This window comes from Pelecanus crispus, chromosome W (genome assembly GCF_030463565.1).
Source record: "Pelecanus crispus isolate bPelCri1 chromosome W, bPelCri1.pri, whole genome shotgun sequence".
NCBI classification, from domain to species: domain Eukaryota; kingdom Metazoa; phylum Chordata; class Aves; order Pelecaniformes; family Pelecanidae; genus Pelecanus; species Pelecanus crispus.
Genome location: NC_134675.1, coordinates 1,025,887 through 1,045,192, shown reverse-complemented (window position 1 = coordinate 1,045,192; position 19,306 = coordinate 1,025,887). Strand labels below are relative to the sequence as shown.

At 43.2% G+C, this 19,306-nt stretch overlaps 1 protein-coding gene across 1 annotated transcript in view; it reads right to left on the bottom strand.

Moving 5' to 3' along the window:
- Window positions 1–698: 698 nt before the first annotated feature.
- The window catches only part of LOC142596483 (creatine kinase S-type, mitochondrial-like), a 40,232-nt gene continuing 21,624 nt past the window's right edge, over window positions 699–19,306 (bottom strand). Inside the window, exons 5-9 of the mRNA XM_075725604.1 lie at window positions 18,798–18,883; window positions 13,374–13,497; window positions 9,379–9,513; window positions 8,651–8,776; window positions 699–818 (exon numbers count right to left, since the gene is read on the bottom strand). Coding sequence (XP_075581719.1) covers window positions 699–818; window positions 8,651–8,776; window positions 9,379–9,513; window positions 13,374–13,497; window positions 18,798–18,883 — 591 coding nt within the window. The remainder of the gene's footprint in view (window positions 819–8,650; window positions 8,777–9,378; window positions 9,514–13,373; window positions 13,498–18,797; window positions 18,884–19,306) is intronic.

Sequence of the window (19,306 nt, the reverse complement as noted above, 5' to 3'; positions counted from 1 at the left end):
AAAACACCTGAGAAGAGACCTGGTGAACTCTCTAGGGCTAAGAAAGTCTGAGGGTTTGGGATGACATGGTAAAGAGGTTTGACTTCAGACTAGTCCTGGACAGAGAAGAGACAGCTCCCATACAGGGACACCAATGAGTTCCAGATGACAGATCAAGTGGTGGACTTCAAGGACTGAAGCCATTTGCAGCTGCCTACTCTAGTTACCTATTGAACTTACCATGGTGTTGAATGCTGAAAAAGTAATGAGCACTTTGCAGCACCTGCTCTTCAGACTGACAGATTTTGGCTGTCTGGACAGTCATTTGAGAGAAGTGCTTCTGTGAATAAAAATCAGGTGCTCATAGAAAACTGCGTAAATATGGCCATAAGTGCACATACAGGCTAGAAGTAAGGATTTGTGCTTTTTGCATTATTCAAGTACTACTTTCCTTATCACCAGCCAAGAAAGAAAGGTTCAAAGCCTAGGTAAAGCTTGCTGAGATGACGAAGGGAAAAGGGAAGGAGTCCCCACAAAGTGGTTGTCCTACTAAAGCTGCACTAAGACTAGTTTCTGTCAGTGCAACCAGGCGTCTAGAGAGATGTTAGATATCAGGCAGTGTTTTATTACACAAGGTATTTATACAGAGATATACAGAGGTGCCTTTCTGTCAAAATGGCAGCCATATTTACCATCATTAACAGTCATCAGCCGCAAGATCACTTCCTGCCAAACTGAGGCAATGGTGGTGGTACTTTAATGTCTTGACCTCTTTCCAGTTTTTTCTCACAGTCGAGTAGATAGTTGACCCCGTCAATGACAATCTGAACTAGTTCTACCTACAACAACAAGAAAAACAATAATAATAAAAGATTTAGGTAACACTGTTCATAGAGGAAGGAAAAAATTGGCTTGTACAGCAAAGACAGCAAGTAAAGCCAGGCCCATGGATGGCCATAGAGACCATGGCATAGAGATCACATATGCTGTGGCACAGGGAGTATGGGTCATGCACTGATCCAGTGGAAGCCCATAGTAATTCCCTTCTCCCTACCCCTTCTTCTGTTCGTGCTGAGTTTGGCCTTCTAACAATAGAAAATTTCAAATAGGCCCCTAAAGGTATTTCCACCAAATTCTGCTCCTACATGTATCCCTATATAAACAAACAAACAGAAGTGCTTAAATAAAATGTTTAGGCATGAGTTTAGAGACCTATTTCAAATGTGACTTCTCTGAAGGTACAAGGTCCTCCCTAGACATTTGCTGAGAACTACAGCCTGGCACGGCCATGGGCTCCCATCTGCTGTGTTCTCAGCATTCACATATTAGGACAAAGAAACTGAAAAGGCAGTGCCATGGATGTTCAGAGTCACCAGGCAGTTCTCTCTGAAGCAACAAATGCCAGTGTAAGTAAAGAGGCTCTGGTGTTTTACCAACAGCATCTTGTGAGGTTTGGATTAATGCCTTTATCCAAATGACTTTGGGCTTAAAAGCTATTGAGCATTGGTCTGACATTTGGCAAATGACTGCAGAGACTACTGGCACTTTGTCTTTCTTCTGTAGAAAGGGGGGGGAGTTGTATTTTCTTGATGGATAGGAGTGAGAGATATGAGTAGTACTGAAATGATTCGAAGAACCATGCAGAGCCCTCCCTTACTGTTTAACATGCCTAAACAATCTGTACATATGTGCTTACTTCTTGATATTTTAGACTGTTGTTTTCCTATATTCTGTGAAACACAACAGCTTTATTCAATATACAGTCAGTACTGTAGAAGAAAGAATGCATTGCATCCAAATGGACACCAGTGAACTGCAGAGATAATCCATTCTTACATGTTCTGTACATCATCAGCTGTAGAAACTAAAACTTATTCTATGATATTAAGATACTAGTGTAGTTTTGTGCTATTTAAGTTTAAAGCGATATAGTTCTTTGTGTGTTTCTGAAAAAGCAAAAATTATGTTCTCTTATGAGAAAACAATGTTTTCTTAACAGGGACCCATCAAAATTAACAAGAGGGAAAATTCTTTTGCTGCTGTGATAGTGTGTGTCTAATAATCCTACTTCACCTGAACCATGTTTTTCAGATTTTCATTCTGAAATATTAAAGAGCATTGTTTGCTCACTGTGCAAAGTAACTAATAAAATAGGCAACCACAGGCTAACCTTTAAAGGCCTCAGTTCATCCAGGCATTTAAACACTTGCTGAAATATAAGCTTTTAAATATGTGAGTTGATCTAGCAACACATTTAAGCACTTGTTTAAATATCTTGAAGAATCACAGCCACAGACAACATAGCCTCATGAAAGTAATACAGGGATATGGTCAGCTGAGCAGGCTTACTGAAGACTGTGCATCCTTGGGCATAACAATTAAAACCCATGAATATTTGAGATTAGATATAGAATATGTAAACATTTACTACAAAAAGACAAGGAAGCCAAAAAGAAAAGGATCAGTAATCTGTTCAGTTTATGGTTAAAAAACCAAAATAGCCCCCTATACAGGAGCCCTCAGAATGCTACATATACAAAAGAATTTAAGCAAAAGCAGGCCTTCCTTGTTCCTTTCTCTCCCCAGGCTTAAATCAAAATTATAACAACCAGAAAAATGTCATCCTGACACTCTGGCAATTAATATTAACTATCTGAAGATCATAGGCAAAAAGAGAGTGAACAAAGGTACCATCAATCATGCATAAGTACAACTAAAGACTCTGACACTTCTTCAGCAGACAAAACTTCTCTTTTGGGGGTTTGAGTATTATAAATATTATCAGCCAGAACAAAAACAAAGTGACTTTTCAAACTTTCTAAAGAACTTGACACTGTGACACATTCAGCTGCACAGTCTTGCCTGTATCAAATACGAGACTACATGGAATGTCTTTATATTCCTTTTCCAATTTACTACAGTCTTTGTTTGGGCTCCTCATATACACCTGCCTAATCTACCTCTTGTAAAGGAGTTGCAGCATAGCTGTGAATCCCAGGGTTCTGATACAGAAGTTTCTCCCTCAGCATTCCTTCACAATTTCTTACTACTGCATCTTCTTTGCCCTTTGCATTTTTTACTCTGCTGCCCTGTTCTCACTGAACCTAAATCATAGGCCCTGTTTGGCATTTAACCCCTCTCATTTTCTGTACTAGTCTTTCCAGATTGCCAGCACAGCTCTCAATGGACCTAGAGCACAAACTGGCCCTTGCTCTGCTTGCTGACATTCCACTGTCACCAGGAAGGCATATGCTCCTCTCCTGGCAAACACTGGAAGGAATCCCTCAATAGCCATGTTTCCAGCTGCAGCTTCAGGAATAGTCATTATTGTAACACCCTCTTGAGTCCATACAAATTCCGAAGAGGAAAAAGTGCTTAACCCCCCTGTTTTCTGGACTCTCAGCAGATGGCCAGCTCAGCTGCTCTTTAGTGGTCACTTGCAGCTGCCAAGAGAGGCAGTTTCACCTTCCTTGCTGTGTGTTTCCAGTTCCCAAGCCTGTACCTCCCTTGTGCTCGCAGGAGAATGTATGTGAGCACAGTCAGCTGAAAACTAATTGGAATGGGGGTGCAAGGAGGGGAAGAGACACACTCATTTCCCCAATCCAGTGGTACCATGAGCCCTGAATGCTGCTGGATGCATGGGGTAGGAGGGAAGTGGAGGTTCTTTCACGTGACTGGGAGTTGGTAGGATGGCAGGACTAGAATTTGGCCACAGCTGTTTAGACTGACTGGCTGAAAGAGCTCATCAAACCAGAGTCTTATACTTCAAAGGCATGGCTCACTCCACCTGCAGCACCATACATTCCCCTGCAGATGATCATGAGGTGCTCATTCCCTACCATGATAATTCATCAGGTGCCTTTATGCAGGGAAAGATGTCCTACTCATTCTGACAGGAGTGTTGGCATTGCTGATACTGTTTTATTAAGCCCAGGAACCACATTTCTGAGGTAGAGGGACTCATCCTAAACTCATGCTGGTTTTATGTCATCTATAATTCCTTTGTTTTCAGCTGACATGCTCTTGATGTACACTGGCACTGGTAGGACTGGATTCAGACACAGAGCAGCATCAAAATTTGCAATTCTGTATTGCATAGCATATTGGTATCTTTGTAATCTTTTTCAAAATTATGGAAGAATACAAGATATCTTGTCCCCAGCTTAATTCCTTCACAGGCAGTGACATGCTAGGACTCCAGACCCCATGACATTGTTAGCTTCACAGTAGCCAGTAAGCTATATTACTGATTTTTCTTAATCTTCATGAAATGAATCATTAGCAATCTTTAATGACTGGTTTGTTAAAACTTAACCCAAAGACTAAATCCCATTGTCTCTTTATTGTGACAGTGACTTATTTTCAAGGGATTTATTTTTACTATAAAGCATTCAGTGGCTTAGCAGTTTATTTTACTGTCTTTTACAGATCAGCTGTGTTGGGAAATCAGAGGTCTGAATCTGCAACCTCCAGGAGAAAAATAATTTCATATTAAGCTTGCATTGACCAGTGACTGAAACAAAGAAAAAATGCAAACAATTTTATCTTGCACCCTTAGGAATACAATTCAGTTCTGTAAAAACATTTACCACATAATGGAATTTATTTTATTATATACTGAAAAAATATGTCCAATAATAAACATTTCTATTCCTTTGAGTTTGTCTTGTCCTATTTAGATTTAAAAATCTACAAGGTAGGGATTATATGCTATCTATTGGCTTAATTCTTTGAATCCCCACTATACAAGGCACCACTGACTTCAGTGGAAGTCTTCATATAAGCAAAATTTATAGGTTCAAGTCATCTGTCAGTAGAACTCATTATTAATCATGCCATGTAATCCTTTTTATATTATTAGTGTTATTTTAGTATAAAGCACACATGGCGATGTTTCAGATATTAACAAATGCCTATATATTTAGGGCTAGATCCAAAGGAAGTTAGCTACCTACTTGCCAGCATAGGTATCAAAATCCAAAATTTAAATTCTCCAAGCCCCTGTCCAAATCCACCTTGGCTGTCATGGTGGTTTAGCCCCTGTCAGTGACGAAGCACCACGCAGCCGCTCGCTCACCCTCCTCGCCTCCTGGTGGGACGGGGGACAGAATTGGAAGGGTAAAAGTAAGAAAACTTGTTGGCTGAGACAAGAACAGTTTAATAATTGAAATAAAATAATAACTGTCCTGGTTTCAGCTGGGATAGAGTTAATTTTCTTCCTAGTAGCAGGCACAGTGCTGTGGTTTGGATTTAGGATGAGAAGAATGCTGATAACACGCTGATGGTTTAGTTGTTGCTCAGTACTGCTTATGCCAGTCAAGGACTTTTCAGCTTCCCATGCTCTGCCAGGGGCACAAGAAGCTGGGAGGGGGCACAGCCAGAATAGTTGATCCAAACTGCCCCAAGGGCCATTCCATACCATACGGCGTCATGGGCAGTATGGAAACTGGGGGGGTTGGCCGGGGAGCAGCGATCGCTGCTTGGGAATTGGCTGGGCATCGGTCGGCGGGTGGTGAGCAATTGCATTGTGCATCACTTGCTTTGTATATTGTTGTTATTATTATCATTATTATATTGTTATTATTACTACTATGATTTTACTTTATTTTGTTTCAATTATTAAACTGTTCTTATCTCAACCCAGGAGTGTTTCTCACTCTTACTCCTCCAATTCTCTCCCCCATCCCATCAGGGTAGGGGGAGTGAGCGAGCGGCTGCGTGGTGCTTAGTTGCTGGCTGGGGTTAAACCATGACATTAATAATAATAATAGTAATAAAAATTGTAATAAAAAGGAGAACAACGAGAGATACAGAAATAAAACCCAGGGGAAAAAAAACAAGTGATGTAACCGCTCACCACCTGCCGACCGATACCCAGCCAGTTCCTGAGCAGCGATCACTGCTCCCCGGCCAACCCCCCCCAGTTTCTATACTGCCCATGACGTCATATGGTATGGAATAGCCCTTGGGGCAGTTTGGATCAACTGTTCTGGCTGTGCCCCCTCCCAGCTTCTTGTGCCCCTGGCAGAGCATGGGAAGCTGAAAAGTCCTTGTCTGGCATAAGCAGTACTGAGCAACAACTAAACCATCAGTGTGTTATCAGCGTTATTCTCATCCTAAATCCAAAAGACAGCACTGTGCCAGCTACTAGGAAGAAAATTAACTCTATCCCAGCCGAAACCAGGACAGCTATGAAGACATTTAACAAGATGTCCAAATAAGAAAGGACAAAATACCTGAATTTTCTCTGTCCCATAGGCAGAAAATGCAGGGTGAGCAAAAAAGGGAATCCAGATGGATGGATGTGAACCAGTTTTAATCTAGTTGCAGTCTAAGTACATTAGGCCAGGGTTCTATTTGTTTTTTGAAATCCTGGCAAGAATCAGTCTGAACTCAGGTGCTGTAGTAATAGGACCAAACTGCATACATACCTAAGCTGCTAAAGCCTCTCAGTGCTATGCTGTTCTGTATAAATATACCTTGACAGTACACTCTATTTTGCAATGGAGTTTTAACTTGCAGCAGTCCCCAAGGTAATTAAAATTTTGCTGCTATACAGGCAGGCAGCCTTTCAAATCCTGACCCATACAAGCAAGTTGGGATCTGAGACCAAACCCTGTTTTGTGTTGTTAGTGGAGTCTAGTGGAGTAAGAGTCCTCAGGAGACATCTATCCCACTAGGGCCTGCCCAGCTGACCATAACTGAGAGTTTAGAGCACTCACATGGGAAGTGAAAGACATGTTTGACAGAAGATTTCAATCTATATTTCCCATTTACTAGAAATGTGCTCAAATCACTGGGCTTACAGGGTCTTGCAGGGTTGTTTTTTATCTCAGTTGTTCTTGACATGTCCAAAGATGAACACAGCCCTGATCTCAATGAGGAAAGGGAAGCTGTATAGCTGTGCTACAGGATTTAGTATATGACTTGGAGTAAGGATTTGGCTCAGGTAGAGCTAATGGAAGTGGGCTACAACTATTTCACACTGCTGGGTTTTTTTCTCCATTCACCTGTAGATTTGTTCTTTGGAGCTGTTCTGCTTTATAAAATACTTAAATATTAAACTGGAAAGAGGTCTGGGACCTGAGTCTTCCAGGAGAGCAACTTCACCATCTGTCACCTGACACTAAGGGGACACCACCAGACTGTAGGGTCATTTGCACTCTCTTTCTGGCTCAGTGAATATGCATTCAAACTGAAATAGCTTCAAAAGAAGTGTCTGAGACTAACCCATTTCATCTTAGCCTACAGCCCAACAGGGAGGGCTCAGACATGACAATTCAAATCTCTGCTCTACAGAAGGCAGAGGACTGATTTAAACCCAGCTCTCTTGCATCTTGTGCTTAGTGTGACATTGAACATGGTAAGATGGCACCAACTCATGCTCCTCCATTATTTTGGTGTGAAAGGACTGGCCTAGTTCTGCTGACTAACTGTAGATGTGGTGGGTTGACCTTGGCTGGTCACCAGGTGCCCACCAAGCTGCTGTCACTCCCCCTCCTCAGCAGGACAAAGGGGGAGGAAATAAGATGGAAAACTCGTGGGTTGAGATAAAGGCAGTTTAATAAAGAAAAGCAAAGGCCGTGCACGGAAGCAAAGGAAACAAACAAAAATTATTCTCTACTTCCTATCAGCAGGCAATGTCCAGCCACTTCCTGAGAAGTAGGACCTCGGTATGCACAGCAGTTGCTTCAGGAGACAAACACCTTAATAATGAATGCCCCTCCTCCTCCCCCTTTCTCTTAGTTTCTATTGCTGAGATGACATCATATGGTATGGAATATCTCTTTGGTCACTTTGGTCAGCAGTCCTGGCTGTGTCCCCTCCCAACCTCTTGCCCACCCCCAGCCTACTGGCCTTTGCAGGGGCAGGGTTGGCAAGACAGCCTTGATGCTGTGGGAGCACTGCTCAGCAGCAGCCTAAACACTGGTGCGTTATCAACGCCTTTCCAGCTACCAATGCAAAGCACAGCGCTATGAGGGCTGCTATGGGGAGAGTTAACTCCATCCCAGCCAGGCCCAATACAGTAGAGAAAGTGCATGACTGAATCCTAAAAGGAAAACTGCATGTCAGTCCAGTCTTGATTTCAGTGCCTGATTCCCTGGGTGGGTTATTCCTCAAATCCTGCTTCTTTCCTCAGCGTTTTGCACTGGGTACAGCAGGTATCTGCCCAATGTACAGTACCTAGCTCTGTTCCCAGTGTACAACTTCAGTGAATCCCGTTCTTAGATACCTAACTCATGTCCAGCAGCGTAGAAAGAACCTGGACACCTAGCTCATATCTGTGTACTCTAGCAGGTATTCAGGTATAAGAGTTCATGTTGTGATGCTGAGAAACATTGTCCCAAGGGAATTCTGTTACCACAGCCAAATGTTTCCAGTACCTGCACACTTTCAACAAAAAGCCTCAGCACATGGTGTAAACAAGTCACATTTATGGAACTGGCTCAGGGTTGTTTTTTTTTTTCACTGTCATATTTGGCAAACACTGCATGTACAGTAGTAATTTTTCATTGTGTAAGCCTTTCCATTGGATCAAATTCACCAGGAGAAAAAACTGCCATAGCTCTAAAAAGTGACTCTAAAATCAGAGTGAACCCAAATGGCGGGAAACAGACTTATATGAGTGCAGTTGTGAGTTTAAAAGCAAGGAAAAAAACAAACAGGTTACCTCTGATCGACCCATGCGGTCCAGGTTGGAGATATCATACACATCTGCTACAGCTGCTGTGTCCACTCCACCAGTGCCACGCTTCTGCAGTCTCAGGTTCTCCAGGATTTTTGGAAACCTGGGATCCTAACAGAAGAAATAGGTTTGTGCATATTGCCTTTTCCCTTGCTTATTATTATTATCCATGATTTAATAGCATCTCCAGAAAGACAGACAGAGACAGTTTCCTCTGTCTTGGGATTATAGCCTGTCTTGGTGGCTGTCTGCTGAGTAGATTAATTTCCATAACAAATACAATAATTTGCAGAATAAAAGTATGCTCAATTAGTCATGCATTATGCCTGGGACCTAGCTGTTGCACATCATGAAAGCATCCAATTGCTGTAAACTGACATTTTTTATTTGTTCCTTTATAGAATCATAGAATAGAATCGTTTAGGTTGGAAAAGACCTTTAAGACCATCCAGTCCAACCATTAACCTACACTACCAAGCCCACACTAAACCAATCAAGGGTAGACTACACTAAACCATGTCCCCAAGTGCCACATCTGCCCATTTTTTGAACACTTCCAGGGACGGTGACTCCACCACCTCTCTGGGCAGCCTGTTCCAATGCTTGACCACCCTTTCCGTGAGGAAATTTTTCCTAATATCCAATCTAAACCTCCCCTATAAATCAGATGAAGACCTGATTTATGTCACTGGCCTTTTAAACAACTTATGTACCTTGCTAAGCTTTGGCAGCTTAACATGGACTCCAGCACGTAAACCAGTTCCCAGGTTGGAAGGACAAGTCAGAATGTATCCAAGACGTTCATTCCACATGAACTCCCAGCCTCGTTCTTTAATTAATCTTTCAACCTGTGAAGGCAAAAAAAAAGAGAAAGGAAAAAGAAAGAGCTGCATACAAATATCTCATCTTCTGACACTTGTTTATAGCTGAAATTCTTTTCACCTTGTAATCTATGTTGATGATGAACTTTGCTATTCACCAATGGAGATGCATAAATATATACCCAAGTATATATATATATATACATATATATATATATATATATATGGTTTGGCTCTGGCGTGAACCTTTGCATTCATGAGGCACCAAGTTCCCCAGTGAATATTACAAGGATTTCTTCATAATTTTCTCACTACCACTAACTTGAGGGCTCTTTGGCACTTTATCACATGGCCTTAGCCCATGAAGCCATATGTTTACATAATAATTGTGGCTTTTACCTAGAATATAAATCATTTTCTAGCCTTGGTGCTTTTAGAGCAAGGCTGCAAAGCACAAGCCCAAATATCTCAAACACTGTGGAGCAAACAAAAGGAGCCAAAGCCTAGTTTTATATAATTTTCAAGGTGATTCCATGATGGTAGGTGAAGGACACTTGATTTCTAAATGCTTAAATTTCACAGCCCTGTTTCCACTATAAAAATACTGCATAGCTTCTATATAATGCTTTTCATTAGTAGTTCTAAAACCCAATTACAAAGGAGACTGAAATCATTATTCTTAGAAATATCCCAAAGGTCTATTGACCTTTGAATAAGGCACTATTCTGTCCACTCAGCTACACTTCCGAGACTTATTTCTGTGATCCCAATAAAATTTCAGTTCAGTAATAGAATAGAATAGAATTGTTTAGGTTGGAAAAGACCTTTAAGATCATCCAGTCCAACCATTAACCTACACTACCAAATCCACACTAAACCAATCAAGGGTAGACTACACTAGACCATGTCCCAAAGTGCCACGTCTGCCCGTTTTTTGAACACTTCCAGGGACAGTGACTCCACCACCTCTCTGGGCAGCCTGTTCCAATGCTTGACCACCCTTTCCATAAAGAAATTTTTCCTAATATCCAATCTAAATCTCCCCTGGAGCAGCTTCAGCCCATTTCCTCTCGTCCTATCACTAACTACATGGGAGAAGAGACCAACACCCACCTCACTACAACCTCCTTTCAGGCAGTTGTAGAGAGCGATAAGGTCTCCCCTCAGCCTCCTCTTCTCCAGGCTAAACAACCCCAGTTCCCTCAGCCGCTCCCCACCAGCCCTGTGCTCCAGACCCTTCACCAGCTTCATTGCCCTTCTCTGGACATGCTCCAGCACCTCAATGTCTTTCTTGTATTGAGGGGCCCAAAACTGGACACAGGATTCCAGGTGCTGCCTCACCAGCGCCGAGTACAGGGGCACAATCACCTCCCTGCTCCTGCTGGCCACACTATTCCTGATACAAGCCAGGATGCTGTTGGCCTTCTTGGCCACCTGGGCACACTGCTGGCTCATGTTCAGCCGGCTGTCAACCAGCACCCCCAGGTCCTTTTCGGCCAGGCAGCTTTGCAGCCACTCTTCCCCAAGCCTGGAGCGTTGCATGGGGTTGTTGTGACCCAAGTGCAGGACCCGGCACTTGGCCTTGTTGAACCTCATACAGTTGGCCTCGGCCCATCGGTCCAGCCTGTCCAGGTCCCTCTGCAGGGCCATCCTACCCTCCAGCAGATCGACACTCCCACCCAGCTTGGTGTCATCTGCAAACTTACTGAGGGCGCACTCAATCCCCTCATCCAGATCATTGATAAAGATATTAAACAAGGCTGGCCCCAAAACGGAGCCCTGGGGAACACCGCTTGTGACCGGCCACCAAGTGGACTGAACTCCGTTCACCACTACTCTCTGGGCTCGGCCACCCAACCAGTTTTTTACCCAGCGAAGACTATTCCCGTCCAAGCCATGAGCTGCCAGCTTCCCAAGGAGAATATTATGGGAAACTGTGTCAAAGGTTTTGCTCAAGTCCAGGTAAATGACATCCACAGCCTTTCCTTCATCTACCAGGCGGGTCACCAGGTCATAGAAGGAGATCAGGTTGGTCAAGCAGGACCTGCCTTTCATGAACCCATGCTGGCTGGGCCTGATCCCCTGGTTGACCTGCACTTGCCTGTTGAGTTCACTCAATATGAACCTCTCCATAATCTTTCCTGGCACCGAGGTCAGGCTGACAGGCCTGTAGTTCCCCAGGTCCTCCTTCTGGCCCTTCTTGTAGATGGGCGTCACTGCCAGAAGAGAATCAGATGCATATGCCAGCTCAGGTTCGCAAGACCTCTGCAATATACGCAAATAATTCCATTCTGCAGAAGGATACAAAACAATGGACTCTCCTGACATCATTTCTATATTGTGTGAGGACAGCAAAATTGCTGGTAAGAAACTAGACCTGATTTCCTGCCTCAGACACTTGCTCTGGTCACAGTTCCCAAAGCTATCTGACCACTTCTCATGGCAAGGTCCATAGGTCCACTTCTGTTGAACAAGAGCTAAGCACAGTAGCAGAGGCAAACCTGGAAACATCCACAAGCTATGTCACTTATGCCACAATCCTGTACATTATTCAGTCTCATGGGTATGCCTGAGAAGCATACCAGATCCTAGTAAACCACCCAGATGCCAAAGAAGCATCCATTAAGCACTTTTGTTTTTCCATGTTCCCAAACTCCCTATATACTCAAAATTTCTTAGGATGCTCTAAACTTACCTTGTTCTGGTTTTCGGGGACCACTTCCACAATCAGAGATTACAGTTCCTTGCTCCCCCTACTTTGCCTTGGGGTTTTTTTTCAGGCCAGGGCCTGTGCTGGTGGCTTTGAAGTGATATGGGAGTGCACAGCTGTATGAGCTCTACAGTAGTTGGGGATTCCCTGAGACAGGGGAGTCTCTAGAAAGCCAGAGAAGCTAGAGTGAAAGCTGTTTTGCCAGAGTGAGAGGAATGAAGCAAGTGGTCCAAGGAACAAAAGTAGTACGATGGATATAAACACTGTTCCTCTACAGTGCAGATGAATTGAGCATGTTAAGGACCCCAATAGGGAGAAATAATTTTTTTATGCAGCCTGAGTATTATTACAGTATTGGAGACAATTTGAACCCAGTTTCAACCTTACATAACTTAACCTCTGGGAAATTGTGTACCATGGCAATCCATCCAAGAATGATGTGGACAAGAATAGTGTAGAATAGAGTTCTGACACATCACCTATCCCACTCTGCCTTTTTTGCTAGTATTGCTCGTGAGAATCCTTTTTCTCTGTTAAAGCAACTTTTTCTTTGCCAGACCAGTACACAGGCCTGCATTGGGCACAGAGCCAACTTGCTGTCATACCTGGATTGTCTAGACAAAATGGTTTTAACCCACACATCATTCTACGAGGGCTTTTTTTCTTTATGAATATCTAGACCAGAATAAAATCCAGGAGCCCTGGCTATCAGTCCTTAGTATTCTAGTCACAAAACCCAGTATGTCCCCAAAGTTAGCAGTGAGCTCAGGAGTCCTATGTCCTAAGTCCTGTGTACCACCTCAGCAACACCCAGTCCACTCCCAGAATCAGGGATGAGAACCAGTAAGCTAGTCTTACAAAATAAAATGCTTTATTTATGAACTCCTACAGCCTGCAGACACAAGGTGGCAAAGAAGAAATATTTATTTAGCCAGCCAGTGCTGAAGATCATAATATAAAAGCTAAAATGACATTTTATCTCTTTTTCCCTACAACTCGGCTAACAATTTGTCTTTGTTTTCTTCTTTAACTGCCATTAATGTGGGTTGCTATTTGAACTGGTGTTACTTTATTTTGGTGCTTCTGGAGATGTCAGTTCAGTGTTAACCACACTAAGTAGTGCTGACAACAGCCCAACAATAAACAAACAGGCATAATAAATTAATTGAGTTACTACCTCTTTCAAACCATGGCAAAATCTTTCAAACACCCGTTTCATGTTGCCACCCTTTTCCATGGAGATCACCCTGGTGTGGTCCTCTTCATTAATCCAGATAAGAAATGTCTTGTCATTGTTATGCCTGGTTGAGAGAAAAATGAGTAGCTTTAAAGCACAAGATAAGCCCTGAAAAATAATTCTCAGTATCATTAGTTTTATCACACTCTTTCAGGACTGTGAAGAGGTTAAGCACTGCAAAATAACATTGCTCTGCACAGTTAAGGATGTGAGCTACTTTCCTCCATGCCAGTGGAATTATGCAGGTTTCTCAGGTCACAGTGAGAAGAGCAGTTTTCTCTGATCACATCGTGCTGCCCTGAAGCTGAGCTATGAAGAACATGTCTTCAAATATGAACACAGTTGGGAGGTACAACTGCTAAGGGAACAGGCAAAGAGAGAAGCAAAATTCTGCATCTTCAGTCACTGGGGATGTTTTTTATTGTTCTTAGAAAATTGTGCAGTTAGAAAAAAACTAACTGGGGGGCCCAGCCATATGACCTTACTTAATTGTATTGTCTTCTAAATCAAATCCCAGTGCCCTTCATATCACTTAGTAACACTGGATTGCCACATCAGTCAAACTATATGTCTGAGGAAAACAGCTATATGTTGCTTCCAGACACTGCATTAAAGATGCTGGCATGTCAATCAAGATAAAAATGCCTAAAGAGAAGTTATCTACTCTTGCTTCAGACAGATCAGTCATGACTAGGTTTATAAAGTGCTAGGTCAAACCTGAGGTCACTTTTCCTGGCTTTTCTCCATTTTTCTGTCTTTTACAACAGTCTTTCTACAGAATGTAGAAGGTGATTGATAAGATTAGACTTGTTCATACAAATAGTGGAATATTACCAAGTTTGAAACACATGAAATTTGAAACTTCACTGAGAGCCTAACTTGCAGCTTGTCTTTTACTGCAACTCATTTTTCACACTTGGAGTTTGCCAATGCAAAACCAAACAGGTGCAAACATCCTGTAGCCTGACATTAGAGTTACAGAGAGGTCCAGTTATCTCATTTTCAGTCACATACAAATATTCAGGGTAGGATTTTCCAAAGAGATTGATGTTGGCCTGGCTCAGCAACCCTTTACTTAAATGAGTCTTCCCATTGCTTTAAGGAATGCAGAGTGAGACAACACTGAGGAAAAAAATCTGTTCTATGGCAATACTGGATGATGTTCAGAAGCATATCCAGTATTATTCTGTTAAGTTAAACCTGCTTTGTCAGGGAGCAGGCACTGTGAAACCTGATCAAAAGCCTGTTGGAAATCTGTGAGGATTTTTTATTTCAGTGATCTTCCAATTAGTTCCCCAGTGCCTGTTTAAATCTGAGGAAAAGATTTGTTCTAGGAAAATGATAAATCTGAGGCATTCTGTTCGTTGTCTCTACAGCCAAACAGAAAAGCACTAACAGTGTAAATACTATCCAGGGATCTCCTGAATAAAACAGATCTGATTTTGGCTTGTCTTACATGTGAAATATGAGGCAGAATGAGAAAAAAGAGTTACTGTGACTGGAAAATATTTCAGTGAAACAGATTTGGAAAACCTACCCTTCTTTTAAAAGAAATTATTGTCTAAAAGAGTACACATTATGACATCCTCTCTGAAAGTCTTGAACCTGCCTAGGGCAAGGAGATAGAATAGAAGGCTTCTCAGAATCCCTTTTAGTCTAATTTTCCAGAATCAAAACATCTGGTAATCCCTAGAAATACACCAGGATGAATGCAGATGCTAGGCACTGCACAGCTGCCTCCATTATGTGATAGGGTGTGTGTGTGCACTGTACTGGGGTCTATTATCCCTTTCTCTAAAAATATTCTATTCGATCACAAAAAATATCAAGGTTATTAAAGAAGAAACAGACGTAAAACAAAAAAAAGGAAATTCAACTGCTTCTGTATCCACCCTTTGTCCAGTTTATTTGAAAAGAAAGGATTACTTTCAGCTTGGGGAACTAAAATAACATTCTGTGTCTCAACAGTGGGGAGGGGGGGGAGGAATTTACACTGCAATATCCTGCAACTGTATTGCCAATATTTCCTAGCTGAGAGTGTTGCTACAATCCAGTTTTAGGCTGTATTTGTAATCTCACTGCTGATTTCATGGTGATTCACTGGCTCTTTCTCAAATCAAATTTTTATTTTGAAATAGGAAAAACAGATATAAAAAAACTATAGGAAGAGCCATGCTTATGCTATGTAGTGTTGCTGATATTACTGATTGTTTATATTGATTCATAGAATCATTTAGGTTGGAAAAGACCCTTAAGATCATCGAGTCCAACTGTTAACCTAGCACTGCCAAGTCCACCACTACACTGTGTCCCTAAGCACCACATCTACACATCTTTTAAATACCTCCAGGGATGGTGACTCCCCCACCTCTCTGGGCAGCCTGTTCCAATGCTTGACTACCCTTTCCATGAAGAAATTTTTCCTAATATCCAACCTAAACCTCCCCTGGCGCAGCTTCAGCCCATTTCCTCTTGTCCTATCGCTTGTCACTTGGGAAAAGAGACCAACACCCCCCTCCCTGCCCCCTCCTTTCAGGTAGTTGTAGAGAGCGATAAGGTCTCCCCTCAGCCTCCTCTTCTCCAGGCTAAACACCCCCAGCTCCCTCAGCTGCTCCCAATCAGCCCTGTGCTCCAGACCCTTCCCCAGCTCCATTGCCCTTCTCTGGACACACTCCAGCACCTCAATGTCCTTCTTGTATTGAGGGGCCCAAAACTGGACACAGGATTCCAGGTGCAACCTCACCAGTGCCGAGTACAGGGGGACAGTCACCTCCCTGCTCCTGCTGGCCACACTATTCCTGACACAAGCCAGGATGCTGTTGGCCTTCCTGGCCACCTGGGCACACTGCTGGCTCATATTTAGCTGGCAAACTTACTGAGGGTGCACTCAATCCCCTCATCCAGATCATTGATAAAGATATTAAACAAAACTGGCCCCAAAACTGAGCCCTGGGGAACACCACTCGTGACCGGTCGCCAACTGGATTTAACTCCATTCACCACAATTCTTTGGGCCCGGCCATCCAGCCAGGTTTTTACCCAGTGAAAAGTATGCCTGTCCAAGCCATGAGCAGCCAGTTTCTCCTGGAGAATGCTGTGGGAGACGGTGTCAAAGGCTTTACTAAAGTCCAGGTAGACAACACCCACAGCCTTTCCCTCATCCACTAAGCGGGTCACCAGGTCATAGAAGGAGATCAGGTTGGTCAAGCAGGACCTGCCTTTCATGAACCCATGCTGACTGGGCCTGATGACCTGGGTGTCCTGTACATGCTGTGTGATGGCACTCAAGATGAACCTCTCCATAATCTTCCCTGGCACCAAGGTCAGGCTGACAGGCCTGTAGTTCCCCGCATCCTCCTTCAGGCCCTTCTTGTAGATGGGCATCACATTTGCTAACCTCCAGTCAACTGGGACCTCCCCGGTGTCGTGGTTTAGTCCCAGCCAGCAACTCAGTACCACGCAGCCGCTCGCTCACTCCCCCTACCCTGATGGGATGGGGGAGGGAATCGGAGGAGTAAGAGTGAGAAACACTCCTGGGTTGAGATAAGAACAGTTTAATAGATGAAATAAAATAAAGTAAAATAATAATAATAACAATATAATAATAATAATAGTAATAATAATATCCAAAGCAAGTGATGCACAATGCAATTGCTCACCACCCGCCGACCGATACCCAGACAGTTCCCGAGCAGCGGTCGCTGCTCCCCGGCCAACCCCCCCCAGTTTATATACTGAGCATGACGTCATATGGTATGGAATAGCCCTTGGGGCAGTTTGGATCAACTATTCTGGCTGTGCCCCCTCCCAGTTTCTTGTGCCCCTGGCAGAGCATGGGAAGCTGAAAAAGTCCTTGACTAGCATAAGCAGTACTCAGCAACAACTAAAAACATCAGCATGTTATCAACATTCTTCTCCTACTAAATCCAAAACACAGCACTATGCCTGCTGCTAGGAAGAAAATTAACTCTATCCCAGCCGAAACCAGGACACCTGGTCAGCCAGGACTGCTGATAAAGGATTGAAAGTGGGTTGGTGATCCCTTCCACCAGCTCCCTCAATACCCTTGGGTGGATCCCATCCGGCCCCATAGACTTGTGTGTGTCTAAGTGGCATAGCAGGTTGCTAACCATTTCCCCTTGGATTATGGGGGCTCCATTCTGCTCCCCGTCCCTGTCTTCCAGCTCAGAGGGCTGGGTACCCAGAGAACAACTGGTCAACTGGTCTTGCTATTAAAGGCTGAGGCAAAGAAGGCATTAAGCACCTCAGCCTTTTCCTCATCCTTTGTCACTATATTTCCCCCCGCATCCAATAAAGGATGGAGATTCTCCTTAGCCCTTCTTTTGTTGCTACGGTATTAATAGAAACATGTTTGACTGTGTTTTACTGCAGTAGACAGATTAAGTTCTAGTTGGGCTTTGGCCCTTCTAATTTTCTCCTTGCATAACCTCAGAACATCTTTGTAGTTCTCCTGATCTGCCTGCCCCTTCTTCCAAAGGTCATAAATTCTCTTTTTTTCCCAACTTCCAGCCAAAGCTCTCTGTTCAGCCAGGCCAGTCTTCTTCCCCGCCGACTCGTCTTTTGGCTCATGGGCACGGCCTTGTCCTGCACCTTTATGATTTCCTTCTTGAAGAATGTCCAGCCTTCCTGGTCTCCTTTGCCCTTCAGGACTGCCTCCCAAGGGACCCAATATTTCATCTGCCTCTTCATCCTGGTTGGGTGGTCTATAACAGACTCCCACCATGATACCTGCCTTGTTGGCCTTTCCCCTGATTCTTACCCATAATCACTCAACCCTTTCATCACCATCATCAAGCTCTAGACAGTCAAAACACTCCCTAACATACAGGGCTACCCCACCGCCTCTCCTTCCTTGCCTGTCCCTTCTGAAGAGTTTATAGCCATCCATTGCAGCACTCCATTTGTACGAGTCATCCCATCATGTTTCTGTGATTGCAACTATATCATAGATTTCCTGCTGCACAACGGCTTCCAGCTCCTCCTGTTTGTTGCTCATGCTGCATGCATTGGTGTAGATGCACTTCAGTTGGGCTATTGATCCTGCCACCTTTTTTGGGGGAGGAGCCCTAATTCCCATGTGACTGTTTTCAAGCGCTTCCATGGTTTCTAACACTTCAACAACCCTTGCATCTTTGTTGTGCCTTTGCCTATATGAATAGAAAGGTCTTAATTTTTAAAATGTTTTTTAATTAATCACTTAAAGCATTGCAAACAAAATTTAAAAACCAAACTGAACATGCTGTGAGTATCAGTGCAGAGTGACTGTGGGGTTAGGACAAGCAAGGAGACTTGTAATATGGTCTTTTAAACATGACACAAGCTTCTACGTGTCACACAACATACCAGATTCCTCTGGCATCTGGCCAGTCACGTGCCATCCCAGCACATGTTAGCAAAGGGGACACCGGCTTATCAAAGAGAAAATGATCCTGGACACCAAATGGGACCAGAGAGAGAGACAAATAGACAAAGAGAAGAAACAAAACAAAATTAAAGTTTATTCAGGGAAACAGTAAAACACTGTCTTATGCATTTAATATGAAAGTAATTATACAAGTAAATCACATAGCATGGCTTGTGAACCTGGTTCCTTCCCGACTGAAAACTAAAAGCACTTTACCCAGGTGACTTTCTTAGAGGGCAGGTTGTTGCAGAGTCTCACTAACACTGGTAATATGTCTTACGTTTTGCCAAAACCCATTTTTGAATTGTAGAGAGGAAGTAGCCCAAACACCAAACATACAGAAAAAAATGAGAGAGTTCTCTCTGCTCATCATAGGGACACAACATTTATTTCCTCAATTTCCTCCACTCTACATTTTTGTTTCAGAGAAAAAAAATCCCCCTTTTGC